This window comes from Phoenix dactylifera, unplaced genomic scaffold, assembly GCF_009389715.1.
Source record: "Phoenix dactylifera cultivar Barhee BC4 unplaced genomic scaffold, palm_55x_up_171113_PBpolish2nd_filt_p 000241F, whole genome shotgun sequence".
Lineage (NCBI taxonomy): Eukaryota > Viridiplantae > Streptophyta > Magnoliopsida > Arecales > Arecaceae > Phoenix > Phoenix dactylifera.
In genome coordinates, this window is record NW_024067738.1 from 652254 (window position 1) to 671662 (window position 19409).

The 19409-nt window shown below is 40.2% G+C and overlaps 3 protein-coding genes across 3 annotated transcripts; all 3 read left to right on the forward strand.

The window, feature by feature from the left end:
• Positions 1-282: 282 nt before the first annotated feature.
• LOC103717115 (U4/U6.U5 small nuclear ribonucleoprotein 27 kDa protein) lies at positions 283-5508 on the forward strand. Its single transcript, XM_008805378.3, has 2 exons — positions 283-1062; positions 5252-5508. The coding sequence occupies exon 1, from the start codon at positions 399-401 to the stop codon at positions 1044-1046; it is 648 nt and encodes a 215-aa protein (XP_008803600.1). The 5' UTR covers positions 283-398; the 3' UTR covers positions 1047-1062; positions 5252-5508.
• A 6016-nt stretch (positions 5509-11524) lies between these two features.
• Positions 11525-13138, forward strand: LOC103717113 (pentatricopeptide repeat-containing protein At5g66520-like). The gene has a single exon (XM_008805376.2). The coding sequence runs from the start codon at positions 11525-11527 to the stop codon at positions 13136-13138; it is 1614 nt and encodes a 537-aa protein (XP_008803598.1).
• Positions 13139-14759: 1621 nt separating this feature from the next.
• Positions 14760-17595, forward strand: LOC103717112 (ribulose bisphosphate carboxylase small chain clone 512-like). The gene is made up of 3 exons (XM_008805375.4): positions 14760-15072; positions 16141-16272; positions 17125-17595. The coding sequence occupies exons 1-3, from the start codon at positions 14920-14922 to the stop codon at positions 17368-17370; spliced, it is 531 nt and encodes a 176-aa protein (XP_008803597.1). The 5' UTR covers positions 14760-14919; the 3' UTR covers positions 17371-17595.
• Positions 17596-19409: the final 1814 nt, after the last annotated feature.

The following is a 19409-nucleotide window of genomic DNA, read 5'->3' on the forward strand; positions in this document are numbered from 1 at the left end:
CTAGGTGACCCGCACATATCACAAATCTTGATGAAAGATCGAGGGCTCGCGCTACAGAAGGCGATCGATCGGTCTTGTGAATGCGGGGCTCGACCCGATTCCAATTGGCCAGGTTTGTTAGGGAGGCGATCCATCCATTTGATTCGTGTCGTGCTTTGTGCTCAGAGAAAGAGCCGGCCGAACGATTCCCATTCTAGCGTCTGGATTCAATGAAATCGACGGTTTGAATCCTCTAAAGAACTCATCGCACGGAAGCCCTCCTTCGTAGGTTCACAGCGGTAGCAGGCTATGCCGCCTGGGTAAACCTCTTCAAGATTCCAGCGCGCTCTCTCTCTCTCTCTCTCTCTCTCTCCGTAGGGGAGCTTACACCGCGGCAGTGCGGGGAGAGAGGGAAGGATATGGCGGAGAGGCGAAGAGAGAAGGACAAACTTCGAGATCGAGACCTCTACGGCCACCGAGACCGCGACCGAGAACGGGATAGAGAACGCGACCGCGACCGCGACCGAGATCGGGATCGGGAGCGTACCAGAGACCGCGACCACCGGAAGCGGTCCCGCTCCCCGGACCGCCGCCACCACGCCCGCTCCCCCGACCCCCGTCGCGGCTCCCGATCCCGCTCCCGCTCGGCCGACCTCTCCCACCGCCGCCACGGCCACCACCGCCGCTCCCCCTCCCCTGACGACCACCGCCGCAAGCGCCGCCGCGAGGGCAGCGACGACGAGCGGGATCGCCACCGCTCGGCCGCCCCCTTGGATACCGCGGACGGCTCCGCCAAGGAGCGCAAGAAGAAGGGAAGCGGTGCCGCTGCCCCCGATGGCGGTGCTCCGGCGGAGGGGAACGCCGCGGTGCCCACGGACGCGGACCCGGACGAGCTGGAGATGATGAAGAAGCTGGGGATCCCGATGGGTTTCGACTCCACGAAGGGGAAGCCCGTGGCGGGGGCCGACGTGAGTGGGGTGCGGGCGGTCAGCAAGAGGCAGCCGAGGCAGTACATGAATCGGAGAGGCGGATTTAACCGCCCATTGCCCTCGGAAACGAACCGGTAGAATCGGAACGCCGGAGGTCTGGGTTTTCCTGATGCCCTAGTTTTGGATTCTTTTCTTTTCCTTCTTTTAAATATCCTGTAAGGTAGTTCTTATGTTGAATTGGATAGAACAACTCACGAATTAATACGTTCTAAATTGACTATTTTCTGGGAACATTTTGTAGAAACATAATGGAACATATGTATGTAATTTCATATAGTCTATACCCTAACGAAGACTTAAAAACGTTATTAGATGATGCCATATAAGAAGTTCTTTAGCTGTAAATATTGGTTGCAGAACACCAGGTTTTTTTACTTTCTCTCTGTCATTATCAAAATTATGTGTATTTTGTTTGAGTAACCCAGAGGATGTTTGATATTGATTATTAGATCGGCAGGAATTTTTGATGCATTTATCCTGAGACCAAATGATGCGAAGTTCAAGACGTGGTGTTTATGGTTTCATGGGAACTTGGTGCAAGAGGCACTATCAATGTCTGAGAATATGGTTGTCTTGATGTTCAGCAACACACTAAAGGTCTAATGCTTGAGCATTGCACTGTCATGGATGGGCTACTTTTCTATAATATTTTTTATTTTTTTTAATATCTTTCAGCAAAGTCAGACCTAGTCAAATGTATTTTTTGAAACCTCGATAGCAGGCTTAGGACTTTTGAACATATATGCAACTAGAGTTCAACTTATACACTTGAGTGTTTAAGTGTTTTTAATGATTCATACTGTATGGACTTGCTTAGAAGCCCTAAACGTTAGACAAGCTCAATTTGATGTATTCACGAGTTTGTACATTGAAGCACAGTTAAAAGCAGTTCTTCTTGGTCCTAGGGCATTGTTCAGTATCTAATCAATTTTGTATCCTGAAAAGTTAAGATTTTTAGCATTTATTACTGGGGTCAGTTAGGAATCTGTGTAATAACATTATACCATGGAAAATAAAGCAAGCTGTATATTAATATTTTCATATACAAGTTAGATGGTAGAAGAATTTTGAAAGAGGAATCCAGTCTTGAGAATCAAGGAAATACAAAGTAAATGACTTGTTCTCTTGTTAGTTATGAATAGATCTATATATTTATTTTCACTTTCCAGAAATTATTTGATTATGGAACCTAGGAAACACATACTTCAAATCATATGTTGTTTCCTTATAGTATCCATATTAGATATTGATCCTTGTCAAATATATCTTAAATAATATGTATATATAACTTGAAAAATATATTATATGTATGTATATGCATAAAATCAATTTACATAGTTGCATATAATTAGATTTTTGAATTTTCATGTGGAAAGATCCACTAGTTCAGAAAAATTATACATTTGTTTGCTAATATCATATGAGAAGTTGTTGCTTTCTACAAGGTTTGAATTCTATATCACTTTAGAGATTTATGTAATTAAGATGCTAGGTAGAATTATAACTTGCAACTTGATTATGCATATATGTTTATTAGTATGTATCTATGTTTGTAGAGAGAGAGAGAGAGAGAGAGAGAGAGTTGTTGAACCCTGTAGGCTAACAAAACGTGAAGGATTGGGCTTTCATTAAGGAGAGTTCATGTGAAGTTTCAGAAATAAAGGATGGAATTGAGGGCACAAACCATTGTGAGTGATGTGGTAATAGAATTTTTAATTAGGAGGATGGGTTCAAAAATCAAGATACATGCAATGGAAATTGTAGAATCATATTTTTTTTGTACTTTAAAAATGGGGTGTTTATGCTGATAGGTTTCCTGCACTCTCTAGCAAGGAATATGAGTTCACAACTCAATTGGTACTTTGTTGTGGTTATATAACACATTTCTTTGGGCCATTTTGAGAGGACCTTGTTTCTAACTACTGTTATGTTTCTTTGGCAACATCATTTGCTCTGGGGTTGAGGGTACTAGTTTCTACAGATTGCCACTTCTAGCTGAGTGGCTCCAACGAAGCAGATAGTTCTTGATAGTTTCTGCATTGGTATAGGCAAAGTAGTTAAATCATGGATGAGACAAGCTTGAGTAAATCATGAATAATTATGAATTAAAAAATTAGAGTAAATTACAGAGATGCCCCCCACCCCTACCCCCACCCCGACGTTTGGGGTAATTACAAATTTCCCACCCCACATTTTGGAAATGTTTGCCAAACCCCCTATCATTATCTTTCTGTTAAATAAGATAGCGGACCTTACTGACATCTCTACTTCTAACCTATTTGAGTTTTAAAATAACTTGTATTCTTAATTATTATTATTATTTTTATTTCTTTTGTAATTTCAATTTTTCCAAACTTCAAATTTTTATATTTGACCAAATTATTCCCAAACAATAAACTTGTGATGATGAAGAGAACTCAACCAAAGGAGTATGCTTATTAAAATCAAAGATGTTTGTACATAATTTACCAGATTCTAGAGATGGGCCATACCTGCTTTCAGCCATAGATTCCAGTAGCCATAGATAGCCACATGACACAAATGAGCTCATAAAGCCCAAATTTGGTAAATTATATGTAAATATCTTGGATTTTAATAAGCATACTTCTTTGATTAAGTTCTATTCATCATCACAAATTCGATATTTGGGAATAATTTGGCCAAACATAAAAAATTGAAGTTTGGAAAAAAAATTCAAATAACAAATGGAATAAAAAGAAAATAATAAAGATAAAGAATATAAGATATTTTAAGACTTAAATAGGTTAGCGAGTGATGATGGCAGCAATGTCCGTTAGCTTATTTAACAAAAAGATAATGGTAGGGAGTTATGTGTTATGCACATAGCAAAAGTTATGTAGTGGAATATATATTTCTGCAATGTTGTGTTGGAATTTGTAATTACCCTAAACTTTGAGGGGGGTCAATTTAATTTACTAAAAAAATTATTATGATGAAACCACCCTTAAAGGTGGAATTTTTAGCCATTGTATCTACTGAAGTACTTTGAGCTAAAAGCAGAAAATGATATGGTATTAGTGGATTAAAGAGGAAATGCCTATTTATACCATTTGGTAGAGGGTGTAACTAACATCAGCTACCAGAGTTATAGGTCCTAGGCCAAAGATATGTTCAAGATGGAAACACAGTTGACCAAAATTTCATGTATACATTTACTAAAATCTACTCTTTAGTGGACAGGAACTTTAATTATTTGTTGGCCAAACGCAGATTATTTCAACACTTAAAATCTACTTCAAAATAGGAACCACAAAACAGGAATCAAGAAACCTGTACATCGAACCATATGGATAGCAGAAGCAACCAATACATTGTTCAAACAAATAATAGGCTATGGATGACATCAAAGACACCAATAACCCGAATTTAGATACTTGAAAATCCACGTACCAAACCTTCCATCATACAAAAATCCGGATATCAAGAAGTGTTCACAAATAACACTTGATTACAACTACACCAAGTTTTAGATGAGAAAGAGTAGGGCTGCTAGCTACAGCAGAGAAAATCCAATATGTTAGCACATATTCTGTAGCTCCTTGGGCTTTCTAGCTTCTCTTGCTCGTACAAGTGTCATAAACAGAGCTGGTTGGTGTATAAATAAAACAGTAAGCGAGAGTTTATCAACTGACTCATGTGAATTACCTTAGAAACTGTTCAACAAAGAGTGCATCTGAAAGCCCTGGCTGACTGCTGAAAGCATGAATGCTCGTCATGTGTGAATTTGGATTAGGGAAATGTGAAAAGTTTATATAATTGTTTTCTCCTAAAAAGAAAGAGAAAAGTGCATATAATAGAAGGCATAAATAGTTAATCTTATAAGCGGTTCTAGAGCTAACCATATATGAAACAGTATTTTACCCTAGCCCTATTAATAGAATCTGAGTTTCTTTATTGGTTATAAAGTTCCAATACTACGACTAGCTGGATCTTTTTGGACATGCTAGAGGAAATGGAAGCTCAGAGATAATCTAATTTTTGAATTGTCGTGCAGAAGAAAAGCTATAGTTCCAAGGAAAATATTTATTGATTGTTTATTACTTGAAATGACTGGTGACTGGTTTTGGACAAATTTTCCTGCTAGCATACACATAATGAAAACGAGGATCTCGCTCACATAGTTTACCATGCAATGCTAATGTCTTACAATGGAAAAATTCAAAATGCACCTGTTCAGCTTGTGGGCCTTTCTTTTAGCCACCCATACATATTACCATATCGTTTTCTCAATGGCATTGATTTGAAGACTTTTGTTATTTCAGGATTCCGGAATCATGCTGGTAACACAGCACAAGTTGGAGAACTTTGATGTTCTGTACTCAACCCAGGGATGTACTTCGGCCCATCATGTATAACTTTTAAGACTCCTCTTAGATGTGACTTGTTTGAACATTCATAGGATAGCGGAGTTATTGGAGCTGCTTTGTTTCTTCTTTTGTGCTCTTGTGGCATTCCAGGACAACGTATTTTATTGAAACTATTGATTATCATGCTGTTACTTCATCTAATTTGGTGAGCTCCAATAGATTGCTTGCATAATGTATTGCTTTCGGATTTCCAATGCTAACTATTCTATTCGTTCTTCCAGTCTCTATTTTGCAGAAACACATACAAGGCCTGCCAGGTAAAGAATTCTAGTATCCCTTTCCCTTGTCATCTTTTTCTGTACTCTACTCAGAGTGTGCAATGAAATCATCCAGCTTCAGTGTCATTTTTCTATTGCTTTCTACTTGTGTATAGGTCTCATGCGTGATTTATAAACTTATAATTCATGACATGTCAACTTAAGTTAGCAGTTGATCTCTGTTCTATTTAAAGTTTACAACTGCTTAATTTCAGATCTGCCATGTTCTGCACTAACTTCAAAGTGAACCTGGTGGGCTGAGGCCATATTTAAATATGAAACAGGCAAGTTGCAACCATATTTTTGAATAGGGAACAGTCAAATTGCTGGACCTTTGAAGCACTCCTTTCTGCCCCTTTTTTTTTCAATTAGATTGTTCATGTACACCAGATGGTTTTATGACTCAATGACCTGTCGAACTTGGCACTTCGGAGTTCACATCTTGGCATGTGAACACAAATAACTCTATTGCAAGTTGGTTTGCCACATCTTGCTTCTGAACTGAACATGCAAATTCATATTGCCAGTGACATTAATGGAGTTGTGGGTGGGGGGGCCATGACAGATCAACAACCTATCAGATCATGATAAGATGATAAGATGATAAGACTTTGGGTCAGTGTCTTTTTGTTTGTTAGGGACACACTAAGGGCCTGTTTGGATTTTCCTACAGGATTGGGCTAAAAATTCTGTAGCATTCGTGGATTGGGCTAGTACAACCAGTAGGATCCTATGCTACAAGCTGGGCTGGATCTATATTTATAAAATATTCTGGAGTAGCTTTGGAGTGGGCTTGTCCTGAATCCTATAGGAAGAAGAAAATGACCTCAGCAGGTTTTTTTCCTCCCTGCAGGAGTGGGCTGAGAAAGGTTTAGTTTACATGGGCCGGGCTAGGCCTTGTATTCTGTAATCCTAGAAATCCTTTTTCCAATCCTGAGAATCTAATAAGATTATCCAAACAGGCCCAAAGTTGAAGATCTAGCAGGTGGAAATTATATATTTGAGTAAAGAGGTTTCATGTTGAGTCAACTGTTTGTTCATTTTTTTCAGATATTGGAATAATTTGAGCTAGTGAAGTATCCAAGGGTTTGTTGTACGAGTCGTTATCTGACACTTTATAGTTTGTCACAGAACTTTTAAGTTGTTCATTGAACTTTTAGATTGTCATTTCACTTTAAGAAGACCCAAGTTTTGAAGTATATCATATGTTTCTTTTTATTTTTTCAAGTGTGGGAGTCTTTCTTTGAGTGTGAAGCATCTAGGTGAGCCCTGCTTTGAAGGTAAAGTAGGTTTGAAGTTCATATTTATTTTGGATTATGTCGCACTTGTTCTTAAGCTTTTTATGTGCACGTAAAAAGTCAAAAAAAAGTGATGACTTCCCCATACATTGTAGGCTAGGGTTGTATGCTGTCATGTCTGCTTTTTTATTTTAGGCAAATCCACTAGGACATCAGTTTGGAGGTGAACCAAAATGGTCATCATGCCCTTGCTTGTGGGCATGGTTCAGGAGCTAAGGAATATCAAGTTCTGGACCATAACTGTGGAGCGTTATAGTCATGATGCTTGCTTGACAAATCATTCCTCTCATTAATCATTGCTTCTGGGGCTGTATCTCTTTTCTTTGCAGATTATTCAATATCTTTTTTTCAGAACTCCATTGATCTTATCTTTCTTAGGGCCACTTTTGTTCTTGACCTGTTAACACAAGTTTGAGGAGCTTCTCGATAGAAATTTTATTAGATCTGTCACTCCATAGAAATTCTCCAACACTCCATTCTTTTCCCTGTTTTAAACTTCTTAATCCATCTTAACATTCTTATCTCTGGTTCATTCATCTTGTGTCTGTGTTTCATTGTTAATGAGCCATACAGCAGCTAGATAATTTAGGTCGGCAACAAATCCTCTTATCCATCATTATTAGTTAGTTTTCTCATCTAGATGATTCACATTATTGGAAAAGCAAAGGTTATGTTTCTTTTGCTGCCTGGGAGGTGATGTTGAGGATGTAATTGCAGCATAGCAACCCATTTTCGAGGGCACACTAAGAAATTGACATTTTATTAGTGGAAAACCAGCTGGAACATCTGTTAACAGCTGAGAGAATAGGGTTATGTCTGCCAGTTCCAGTGGAATCTCTGATGGAAGCGAAGGCACTGGCAGTCGAGGATGTTTGATCCATTTGAAAAATCATGTTTCCCTAGCGTTTACTTGGCACGATCCTCTTTCCTTAATGGTTTCTTGGTTCGAAGTTGCCATCTGAAATTGAATGAACAAACTGACCTATTAAAACAGGTCTGTTGAGTATTTCAGGTTTTCTCCCGCTATAATAATGCCTGGCTTGTAATGTCTTTTTGATCGCACAAGTTTTCAGATCTTTGCTGGTGTGGGTGAGCATAAATATCAGTTAACCGTGATTGATTTGCAGGACAGCTACATATGATGAACTCACATTCACTATATTTCCCTGTCCTGTTCCGTGACTTTTACATGCTGCGTGGATGGTGGTGGATTGAAATAGATTCATCAGTGGGTAATGTGAACTTTGGGAGTGCCTTGGATGAGTTCTGCCTACATCAAGGTTAAGGCCCATTTGACAGTTGTTAGCGGCAGAACTTTCGGAAATAGAGCTTTTTGAAGTAGAGCTTTTATAAAAAGCTATTTGCTGTTTGGTAACTAGATTTCTAAAGTGCTGTAAAATTTTAATATGTGTTTAGTAAACAAATTGAGAAAGTACTTTTAGTATGATAAAATAACTATAAATAACATTATATACGATTATACAACAAAGCATAATAAAATATGATATATCTTAATACATAATATATGGTATAGTATAATATTACTATAATATAATATAATATTATTGTAATATAGTAATAAATATTGTATATTATAGCATAATAATATAACATAATTTGATATTATATAATATAATTATAATATTTTATTATGGGTATTTTGGTCCAAAAAGAAAAAAAAATTATAAATCATATTAGTTTTTTGATGCATGCTAAAAGTGTTTTTTCGAGGAAGTTCTATTTGGAACTTCTTTCAAAAAGTTATTTTAGCTTTCTGGCAAAGCTAACATAGCTTTCTGATTTTTTTATCAAACCCTTCTATTCCATCCAAAAGTATTTTTAGAGGATCAGAAAGTGTTTTCTGCTCCATCAAAAGCTCTGCCAAATGGGGCTTAAGTAGTTTAGGGGGGTTAGGGGAGTGCTGGTCCCCTTCTCCTCCTCTTTTCTTTTTTTTGGGCGAGGGTGCTAGTCTATGTTCAAGGGAATTTTGGTTTTTGGCTGGGGGCACTTTCACGGTAAGGTAACACCGGAGAAACAATCCTTCCTCGATTAAGAATTGCCCAGCGCAAAGGTAATATTACAATGCCAGTCCACTAATCGATCTCTTTACCTATGATGAATTATGTACCACCAAACCTCAAGCATGTCAAGAAGCCATCTCAGGTCAGGTACCAAGGTATTTCAGTGGCAGACCATAAATCGAACATTATAACAAGGGAAGGAAATGCGTTGGGGTGCGTGTCAGTGTACATGAAAGGTAAATGCAAATCCTCTTAAAACGCCGCTTGAGGATAAGTTGTTTATTTCTCGTCTACTGATAATTTCCGTGTCATGAAGCCACTGGTCCCATGGCGTTCACGTTTTTGCAAGGACGTGAGGAATTCTAGGTTGCCTTCCGTTTAAATTTTTTTGTAAACAATCAGCTTTTGACTGTTTTGGAAGCCCATGTCATGTTATATACTGCGTGATTGGTATTGAAGTAACGTCCGTTCTAGCTGTTTTTTTTCTTCATATGATCAAAGCGTTTCCCTTTTTCGTGCATGCAGCCCATGTCTGTAGGATTTTTGCGTCTGTTCGAACCTGTCCAATTTAATAAATAAATGGTCAAGAATTCCAACAAGGACATAATCTGTTTATTAAACAATACAACAAGACTTACGTAGAGTTGTTCTGCTCTTCATTTCAGGGATGATACAACCAGACTTACATATAGTTGTTATACTCTTCATTGGAGGGAAGGATTGAGGTCTCATCCTACTGGCATAACAACGATGGACGCTCCAAATTGAGAACTGCTCAGCACCGTTTATCATAAATTATATCATAAAAAGCTATAAATGTGTCAAAAATCGTGTGCTTTTTGAGGTTTCCTTTCTGTGCTTCAAGCAGGCATACAAATTGATGGTAGGTTAATGTTCGTGTGTGCCAACAAGTATTAGCATAACATTGTGCTGAGTGATTAAAATAGCATATTTTTGGATCCCTTGATTTATAGGCAAATGTCTCCCAAATCAAATGTTTTTTCTTTTTGGTTTCGAAGTAGTTTTTATGTTCTAAATCATAATCAATGGTATTGATTTTCTATGCAGAATCTCTATCATTAATTTTGATTTGATGAGATTGTAACTTCAACCTTGCCAAAAGAAAGGTAGACCTGGTAGGTTTATATTTGTTGGTCCAGACCACTTGATTTAACATGGTAGAAACACAAGTTGATTTGACAAACATGGCACTAGCTTGTTTCATCTATTATTTATGGTTAAGTCATGAATTTCTCGTTCAATTAGTTTATTACTCTGTTAAGTCAATTGATTATTAAATAAATAAATTCAGATTAAGTGGGTTAGGCCTCTAAATCCAGGCATGATGATTTGATGAACAAATTATCCGTGCCAATTCGTTTATGATATGTATTCCTGAGCACTAACCTAGCCGGACTGGGCGTATTTACAATAGCAGTGAAAAAAAATATCCGGCTGAAGTTTGTCCTAGCTTGTTTTCAGGACTGAACTTTAGAATTCGAGCCCGGCCTGGTGGGAAAAGCAAGAGTCTACATTCAACCCGACCTACTCTCAAGGGAGGCCCGAGAGAGAGAGAGAGACTAGAATTTCATTTTTTTCCAATACTAATTTTTGGCTTGCTTGATCAAAGGCCTCCTTGCCTGCTGCATTTATTTACTTCCTCTGCATTCCACAGGGTTGCTGCCTTTTGAGAGGTAAAACATGTGAAACCTCTCTCTTTCATAGCTTCCTAGTTTGATGTTCCCCCCAGCATTGCATGCTATTGTACTCGGCAATCGATTATATCCGGTAGCACATGTTGGCTTTGCATGATATTAGTTGATGTAATAATGTTTGCTTTAGGAGATCCGTTATAAGTGTTCGCTGTGATGGGGGAGAAGGGCTTCCTTCCTCTTCTTCGGAGGTCCGTCCTCCTCCTCCTCCACCTCCTCGGCGACGGCTGCGGTCTTCAGCTTCTTTAGCTTTTTGTTCCAACTCTCTGCAGCCCATGATCCAAAAAGCTGGAGATCTAGCCGAATGTTCGAAGCTATCGAGCTCATATCTGAAAAATAGGCTCGAGTGGATCTACCCATAGTGATCGAATAGATCCAGAATCCGAGTCGTGCGGCTAGTGGGATGCGGTTGATTTATGACATTCGCTGACTTTTAGGTGAGTGCGCCTTCCATCGAGCTACTTATGTCTATAAGGAAGTTAACAGTGTGGCGGACTAGGTGGCATCCTTACGGCTCAGCATTTCGGAGGCTTTATTTGGAACAATCAGGCCCTAGCTCCATCTCCTCTGTATTCTCTTATCATTTTTGACTTTATGGGCTGCATTCATACTGGTTGTGTGTGGGCTACCGTTGTAAAAAAAAAAAAAAAAAGGGCTTGAAGGCTGGCCGAGTTGGATTCGGATCCGGCAAATTTTGGCCCACCCGAACCCGGCCTGGGTAAACACTAAACAGTATCAGATAAATCAGATTCAAATCCATATTTCAGCGTCGGATTCGTTCGGAATTGCGCGGGTCCTCGCGGCGGACGAGCACGCTTTGTAATGTTACCGCCTCTCGCTCTCTCTTTCAGACAGCTCTCCCCATTGTTTATATGACTTTATGAGGCGAGGCATCTCCGGGAGGACCATCTCGGCTCTCTCCATTCCATCATCCCATCCCCCTCCAAATCCCACCATTATTACCACCTACCCGTACCTCTCCCTCCTCGAGACATCCTCCACCGTAAAAGAAGTGAAGCAACTGCACGCCCATGCCATCGCCTTGGACCTCGTCCGCTATACCTATGTCACCAGCCGAATCCTCGCCCTCTACGCCTTCCACCCCAACCCCGACATCCACTCCGCCCGCCTGGTCTTCGACCGGATCCCCGAGCCCACCATCTTCAACTGGAACACCATGATCAAGGCCCACTCCAGAACCCCCCACCCCGAGAAGGGTCTCCTTTTTTACTCCCACATGAGACGCCGAGGGCTCCCTCCCAACATGCACACCTTCCCCTTCGCCATCAAGGCTTGCGCCCGCCTCTCGTCTCTGTCCCAAATCCACGGGCAGATTGTCAAATTCGGGTTCTATCTCGACGTCTTTGTGACGAGCTCTCTGATCAGGTATTACTCTCATCTGGGTCGCCTGGAGTTCGCTTCTCAGGTGTTCGACGAAAGCTCTAACAGAAACTTAGTGTGCTGGACCAGTCTTATTAGTGCGCATTGTGCTCGTGGTCTGGTGGATAGAGCGAGGGAAATCTTTGAGCGGATGTCCGAGAGGAATGAGGTTTCTTGGAGTGCAATAATAACGGGTTATGTGCAGAACGATCGCCCCGAAGAGGCGATCGAATTGTTTCGCGAATTGAAGCGTCATGGGAGCGTAAAGCTCAACGACTCGTTGCTTGTCAGTGTTCTGAATGCGTGTGCTGGTTTGGGTGCTGTGGAGGAGGGAAGATGGATCCATGACTACATCGACAGGAGAGGGACACATTATGGGGTCGAGCTAGGGACCGCCCTCCTAGATTTCTATTCAAAATGTGGCTTCATAGAGAGTGCGAGGGAGGTGTTCTGCAAGATGGCTTGCAAGGACGTGACGGCTTGGAGTGCAATGGTCATGGGTCAGGCTCTAAATGGGCTTACCCATTCAGCCATCGAGACTTTCTCTGAGATGTTAGGGTGCAAGGTTATGCCGAATGCCGTCACCTTTGTTGGGGTTCTGACCGCCTGCAATCATGGAGGTTTGGTAGATGAAGGGTGGGCTTATTTGGAGGACATGAGCAGGGTTTATGGTCTGTCTCCAACGATCGAGCATTACGGATGCGTAGTCGATCTCTTAAGCCGTGCCGGGAGGACGGCTGAGGCCGAAAGGTTGATCCGGTGCATGCCTATGGAACCCGACGGCGCCATATGGGGGGCTCTGCTCCATGGGTGTCTGATGCATGGAAACGCTGAGCTAGGAGAGAGAGTTGGCAGGCGTGTGATCGAGTTGGAGCCCCACCATTGTGGGAGGTATGTGGGTCTGGCCAATGTATATGCCGCGATGGGGAGGTGGGAGGGCGCCGTGAAGGTAAGACGGGCGATGAGGGACAGGGGAGTGGCACCTGCTCCAGGTTGGAGTCTGATTGAGATAAATGGAGTCGGCCACAGGTTTCTAGCTGATGACAAAGGCCATCCCCGACAAGAAGAGATTTACAGGATGTTGGGTGATCTCAGTATGGAATTGGTATCCTGAGGCAATGGGGCTGTGCCATGATTGATGTACGGTAGGTCTCTTGAAGAGGAGCACAAGCATCTATTTGGGTGTTCAAGTATGAGCTTCTATTGATCTTGCATTGGTCTGGAAATTTGATCTATTTGATTCAGTTTTTGGTGCTGCTAGAAGCAGGCGTATGCTCGAATCCATTAACTGCCATGGAATGGGTATTGTTGCGCTTCTCAACTGGCCTGATATGGAGCCATTTGATTTCATACATTATGAGTACGGACACATACAATAATATCAAAAAATATCAGGTTATGAAGTGTGTTAGACAACTTTCTCTTTTCGGCCCACAGGATGCCTCTAAAATGAGCTATTCAGTCCGCCGCTTCGTTGGCCTTTTGCTTAGTCTGAAAGGTCATTTTATTTCTCATAAGGCCCATTTGATTTATATTTAAGTGTACTTGAGAACTAGCTTATTCTTTTTGGATTGGATCCGTCCATCACACATGATGAAACAGATTTTTGCAGTCCTCTTGGGCATTTGATCATGGATACCGAATTGCCAGTTCCCATTTGTAGCTAGAAACCATAATTCTGCGGACTGGCATTTGTTGGAGGCACATTGGAAGTGATGCCGGATCTTGACAGAAGGTTTGGGGTGGAAGAAGTAGATCGAATGGAAAGATTCTAGAGGCGGTTCTGCTCGGTACCATCATACCTATCCGGGATGATGTGATGGCAATGACTTCTTTATTAGCGACGGTGAAAGGCTGTGAAGGCTGGTTATTTCATTAATTGGCGAAGTATCGGCAACCTCAGAGTTCGCTTTAGAAATCAGCTTCAATGCTGGTTCTTTATTTTATTGATCCACCTATGAGTGCGAGCAGTTGGACAACTCTTTGCTAGTTAGAAGTAAGGCTGGAAAACGTCTTATTTATGCATGATCATTCATTTGTAATGGCTCATGTTTTGTGCTTAATGTAGTATTACATTCGTACCTGTTTTTTGTTGGTAAGTTATTAACATTTGTACTTGGAATAAAGCACATTGGCAGGCTAGCTTTTCAGAATCTTTATCTTGGTATTGCGGCCATTTTCTCCATTTGTTATTGATCATTAAAAAAATAATTTGCAATGGAGTCGGTAAGCTCTAGTCCACATACGTTGACACCTTATAGCAAAATAAATTACGTTGTTGATGCTGTCGTCCAATCTATTCTAGAATTGTTCTATTCTTTCTGCTCTTGTTCTTGTCTCCATGTTAAACGGCGAACGAGTCGAACTTCTCTACTTCAAGTAGGATCCTCCCCGTATGTGGTCGGCCATGGAGAATTTGCTCATGCATGTCATTATGTTGGAGATCATCGATCAGGGTCTTGGTTAGGAACAGAGGTAGGAAACGGGACAGAGACTTTAGACGGGAATAGGGAAAATAACTCACCAAACAGTAGAACTGACAGGCTGCTTCGTTGTTCGTGCCATACCATGGGCGACTGCCCCTGGCTTTGTCCTCTGCGTTTTTATATATTATTTTAATGCAAGGACATGAGGTGGGCAAGGGAAAGTAGGAAGAGAAAAGGTGGTGATGACTCCAAAGGCCCCACCCCCTCCCAGAAGCCCACCATCCACTGCGAAAGAAAAAAAAAACTCTTCCTTGCTCCCATCGTCTCTCTCTCTCTCTTTCTCGATGACGCCATATTTTAATTGAACCGCCTTCCTTTGTCTCTTTCCCCAACCCCCTTCAAAACCACCTCCCTAGCCCCATACTCCTCGGCTCCCTCTCTCTCTCTCTCTCTCTGAGATACAGGGACGATGTCATCCGGGTTTCTGTCCGCTGCCCCGGTTGCCGGCTTGGCCTCCATCGGCCTGAGATCTGATGCCTTCGGCAAGCTGTTCCCGGAGACGGGCTCGGTTCAGTGGCGGGCGAGAACCGTCTCTAATGGCTCCAGAGTCCACTGCATGAAGGTAAGCATGCGAGTCATGGGTATAATTAATGGCTTGCCGAGTCACCGAGTTGTTTTTGGTCTTGATCATGATGAACCCGACCTAATGCTTGGGGCTTCTATCACCCCACTTGGTTATCTTCTTCTCTGGTGTGTTGTTGTTCTGGCTTAAGTCGGTTAACACTAAGTTTTCATCTAATTGGTTTAATTTAGATCTATGTCGAAATAACTACATATATATATTATGGCTTGTAATTTATGCTATCTATAATGTTCTCCTGGATTTGACATAAGTTCTTTTGGGATATTCTAATATTTGTATGAGTTAGAAGTGATAGCATCTTGCTGTTAAGTCTCATGACATGAAGCAGAGGCTTCTTGCTAAATTGAAGCTCCTGGAAGAGGACCATCTGACTCTCATTTCAAATTATTGGAGAGGGAGATGCAATTGCTTAGGATTCTGAACAATGAAATTACAGGAACTTATTGTTCTTTAATTATTGTTCCATATATTTGCTCTCTTTTATTTATCTATTTTTTGTCAAGAAGATCGAGTTATTATTATGAAGAATAGTGCTTTGTTCTGCTCAAGTATATAGAGATGTTGATGAGTCAGTTTTTGCTGAAGGGTACTGAAAAGGTCACAACACCTCTCTTTTGGATTCTTTCATATCCCCTGCAACACTATACTTCTTTTTATTTGAGTGGATCTAGATAAATTATAGACTACTCTAATTCAACAGCGCAGAATGATTAATTGTGCAATGCAGTGGAATGTCATAAAATGAATACAAGTTGATTCTAGTTGCCCTTCTTTAACAAAAAGACATCTGTCATGAACATTAAAGCACAATAAACTTTTCTGCTACTTGTGCCATAAGATAATCTAGCCCAGCTCTGTATATATTTAGATTTTAGAATATTCTATTTAAGAATGTTTCATAGGCCACCGAGTCAATTCTGTAAAATCTGAGTTGCATGATTTGAGGGCAGAAGCTAGTTATCTTCTCTGATTTTTTAAATATCTTTTCTTTTTTACATTATTTTTTGATAATAGTTTTACTTTTTCCTTTTGTCTAAATGATATCAGACATGGAACCCAATCAACAATAAGAAGTTTGAGGCACTCTCTTATCTGCCACCCCTCGCTGAGGAATCAATAGCAAAGGAGGTCGATTATATGCTCTCAAAAGGATGGATCCCCGCCTTGGAATTCGACGAGGTGATATATTATTTGCAAAATTAATGTTGTTTCCCCAAATTTCAGTTCTATTCAGAAATGAACAATTCGATATCACCATCGGTTTTTAATAATCTACTTGTTTTAGCTGAACATATTCTACATCATTAAATGCAAGTTTTTTTTTTTTAAATGAAATCTTAAAACCTGATTTGTCAGGCTTTCAAGAATTTATAAAATATCTTTCAGAGAATTCATAGAATATTTTCTCAAAAAAAAAAAATGTAAAATATGAAGCCCATTAATTTTATATTTAGAACTGATGACTGTGTATAATTTGTTTTAGATCTTAGTAGTTGAAAATCTTACCGATTTGGGATGTTGAGGTCCCTGCGGTGGAAGCTATGAGAAGCACATCTGTCTTTGGTAGCTTTGCTGTAGAAAATAGTCAGAAGATCCTTTGTTTTGTCTTATTTATTGGAACACAAACGTTGTATCGCCAACGTTTTAGGAGGTTAGCTAGTTTCAGCTTTTCATGCTATCCATGCAGCTTGGAACTGCCATCAACTAAGTTTAAGTTCTGCTCAGAAAAAATTGAAATGAAAAAGGCATTATCTAAATACTTACTAGGCTGTTGCAGCAGGTTTTACTTTTGCGACCTGCTTCTTTTACTCTCTGGTTCAATTTCTTAGAACATTTCAGAAGCAAATATTAATGACTTTTAAAATAGAACTTTCGAATGAGAGAGATAAAAGTCATCACTTTAGAGGTAAAGTTCTTCACTTGATTGTCCCTCTTTATCAGTGCAACTTCATTGCCGATAATCTGTGAGAATATACTAGATATGTGCTATTTATCACATCCTTATCATACATAATCTATGGATCATTGAAGGTGGGAGAAGTTCATAGAGCCAACAGCCGGAACCCCGGCTACTACGATGGAAGGTATTGGACACTCTGGAAGCTGCCAATGTTTGGGTGCACTGATTCTGCTCAAGTCCTTCAAGAGATTGGCGAGTGCAAGAAGGCATACCCGAATGCTTACATTCGCATGCTGGCCTTCAACAGCAAGCGCCAGTGCCAGTGCATGTCCTTCGTCATCCACAAGCCCTCCACTACCAGTGCTGCTAATGCCTGAAGAGCCTTTTTCTGTCTTAAGAATTTAGTCTCTCCCCTGAACAGGAGAATAAGATGGGGACATGGGACCGTTCTTTTCCTTAAATCAGCCATCTCCTATTTACTCGTTCCTGCTTTTGAGCCGAGTTATGGTAGTAGCTTAATGAAAAGATTTAAGTAAGTGCTTGATGCAATATCTTGGTTCTGTCGACCAATGAAGTAAACCATTTCTGGCCTTGGTTGAACAGTTCGGTAGAATCTGCTTCCATTACCATTGCTCGGGTGCTTGCTTACCCAATTTGTCTGTGGCTGTTATGGCACTAACCAATCATTGTGCAGGACCTAACCTGTGACAGGACTTCATTTAAAGTGAGACAGATTCTGCCACTTTTTCTTTGATGGTTTTCTTTGGAGTAGGCCAGCTTAAAGAAAGCTAGAAAAGCCAAATCCTCAGCTGGCAGAGATCCATCCAATCTAATATATAAGACTATATCGCAAGCCTGGAAAGAATCAAAGAAATATTCTACTCTCGATGATGGGTGGGGCATGAGTGCCTCCTGGTTTTGTTCAGCCTGTGGGTTTTTGTTCAGATCAACCAGTCCGAGCTCGAGCAGGGGTACAGCCTCAGCTCAAATCCAACTCGTTTTGTAATCAAGGGAGCTGGTTGATTTGATCCCGAGCCAAAATTAAGCTTCACAGACAACTCATTTAAATATCGCGTTATAGCTGTTATCAAGGTCAATAACAGTTATGGTAGGGGTCTGGGATAACTTGATCGATATTTAAAAGCTAAAACCTTATCAAAAAAAAAGGCTCCGGTATCACAGCTAAATGCTTCATTCTCACATTCTTTCATGCTGGCGAGCTGGCTTGCATGTTGATTGGAACAAAGGTTTTCTGCAACCCAGTGACGACCGAGAAACAAATCAGATCCAGTGGCCACCACTAATTGCAGCAGCCTCAACTCATGCCAAGCTGGTGGATGTCATCAACGTACAGCCCAGCCGAACACTGGCTACTGATTTCAGGACAGAGTGAATGGTGCTACAATTCTGGAATAAGGATTTCAGAGACCGGATTTTGCCCAAGAATGCTGAAGAAATACAAAGGCTCTGATTAACCGTAACATACTTTTATGCTACACTATATCCCCCTATATTATGTCAAACCGGACTTAAACATACAATGACATTATATCACGCTATAACGTCATACTGGACTTTGTCACACGACTATACTAATATCATGCTATGCTCCATGCACTACGTATTATAGCGATACTGGTCTACATTATAACTCTATCCGTTAAGTAATATCAATCTCGTTGGATTATAACGATACGGTATTGCAATATAACTACACGAAAATCAACAGCCATACAAAACCATACTCCATTATATCATTTCATACTGTATGGTACAAAATTATTATAATTCTATAATGTACCAAACTAACATTGCATAGCATGTAGTGTCCAGCTGAAAAGTAACATACCATCCAAGGGTCCCATATGACCACATAATATTACCATAGTAACCATGCAATGCCAGTTTGCAGTTTTAGATACATACACAACAGTCTAGATTTACGGGGAAGGAAATAATAGATTATGATTTTTATGACCAAAGAGAAGGCACATCTATTTGCAACTATCAACAGTAACATTCTATAATACACCTTGGTTGTGCTGATTCACCATGATAAAATTAGGCACACCAATTTAGTTTACAAATCTCTAGATTATGCATTAAGTTGAGTTTACCAGAATGTTTGAAAACTGATTCTAAATTACAAGTTTTTAAAATCATTTTTTTTCATTTCTCAATATAATTTTAGCATATAACACTACTGTCCATATTTTAATCAATAAAAAGTTCACATGCAGCAATTACTGTATTTTAAACAATAAAAAGTTCACATGCAGCAATTACAGTTATTATCATGCATAGGGATCTTATCTGGTTCCTATCCAGTCAATCCAAGCAAAAATGGAAAAAGGCCAATATCCAAAATTACAAAAAAAAAAAAAATCCATTATCTCTAATTTCCAAAAAATACTCA

Excerpts from the sequence above, each read along its gene's own strand:
- LOC103717115 (XM_008805378.3), top strand. The coding sequence starts at position 399 with ATGGCGGAGAGGCGAAGAGAGAAGGACAAACTTCGAGATCGAGACCTC.
- LOC103717113 (XM_008805376.2), top strand. The coding sequence starts at position 11,525 with ATGAGGCGAGGCATCTCCGGGAGGACCATCTCGGCTCTCTCCATTCCA.
- LOC103717112 (XM_008805375.4), top strand. The coding sequence starts at position 14,920 with ATGTCATCCGGGTTTCTGTCCGCTGCCCCGGTTGCCGGCTTGGCCTCC. Across the intron at positions 15,073-16,140 it reads CCAGAGTCCACTGCATGAAG|ACATGGAACCCAATCAACAA; the intron begins GTAAGCATGCGA and ends AAATGATATCAG. Across the intron at positions 16,273-17,124 it reads CCGCCTTGGAATTCGACGAG|GTGGGAGAAGTTCATAGAGC; the intron begins GTGATATATTAT and ends GGATCATTGAAG.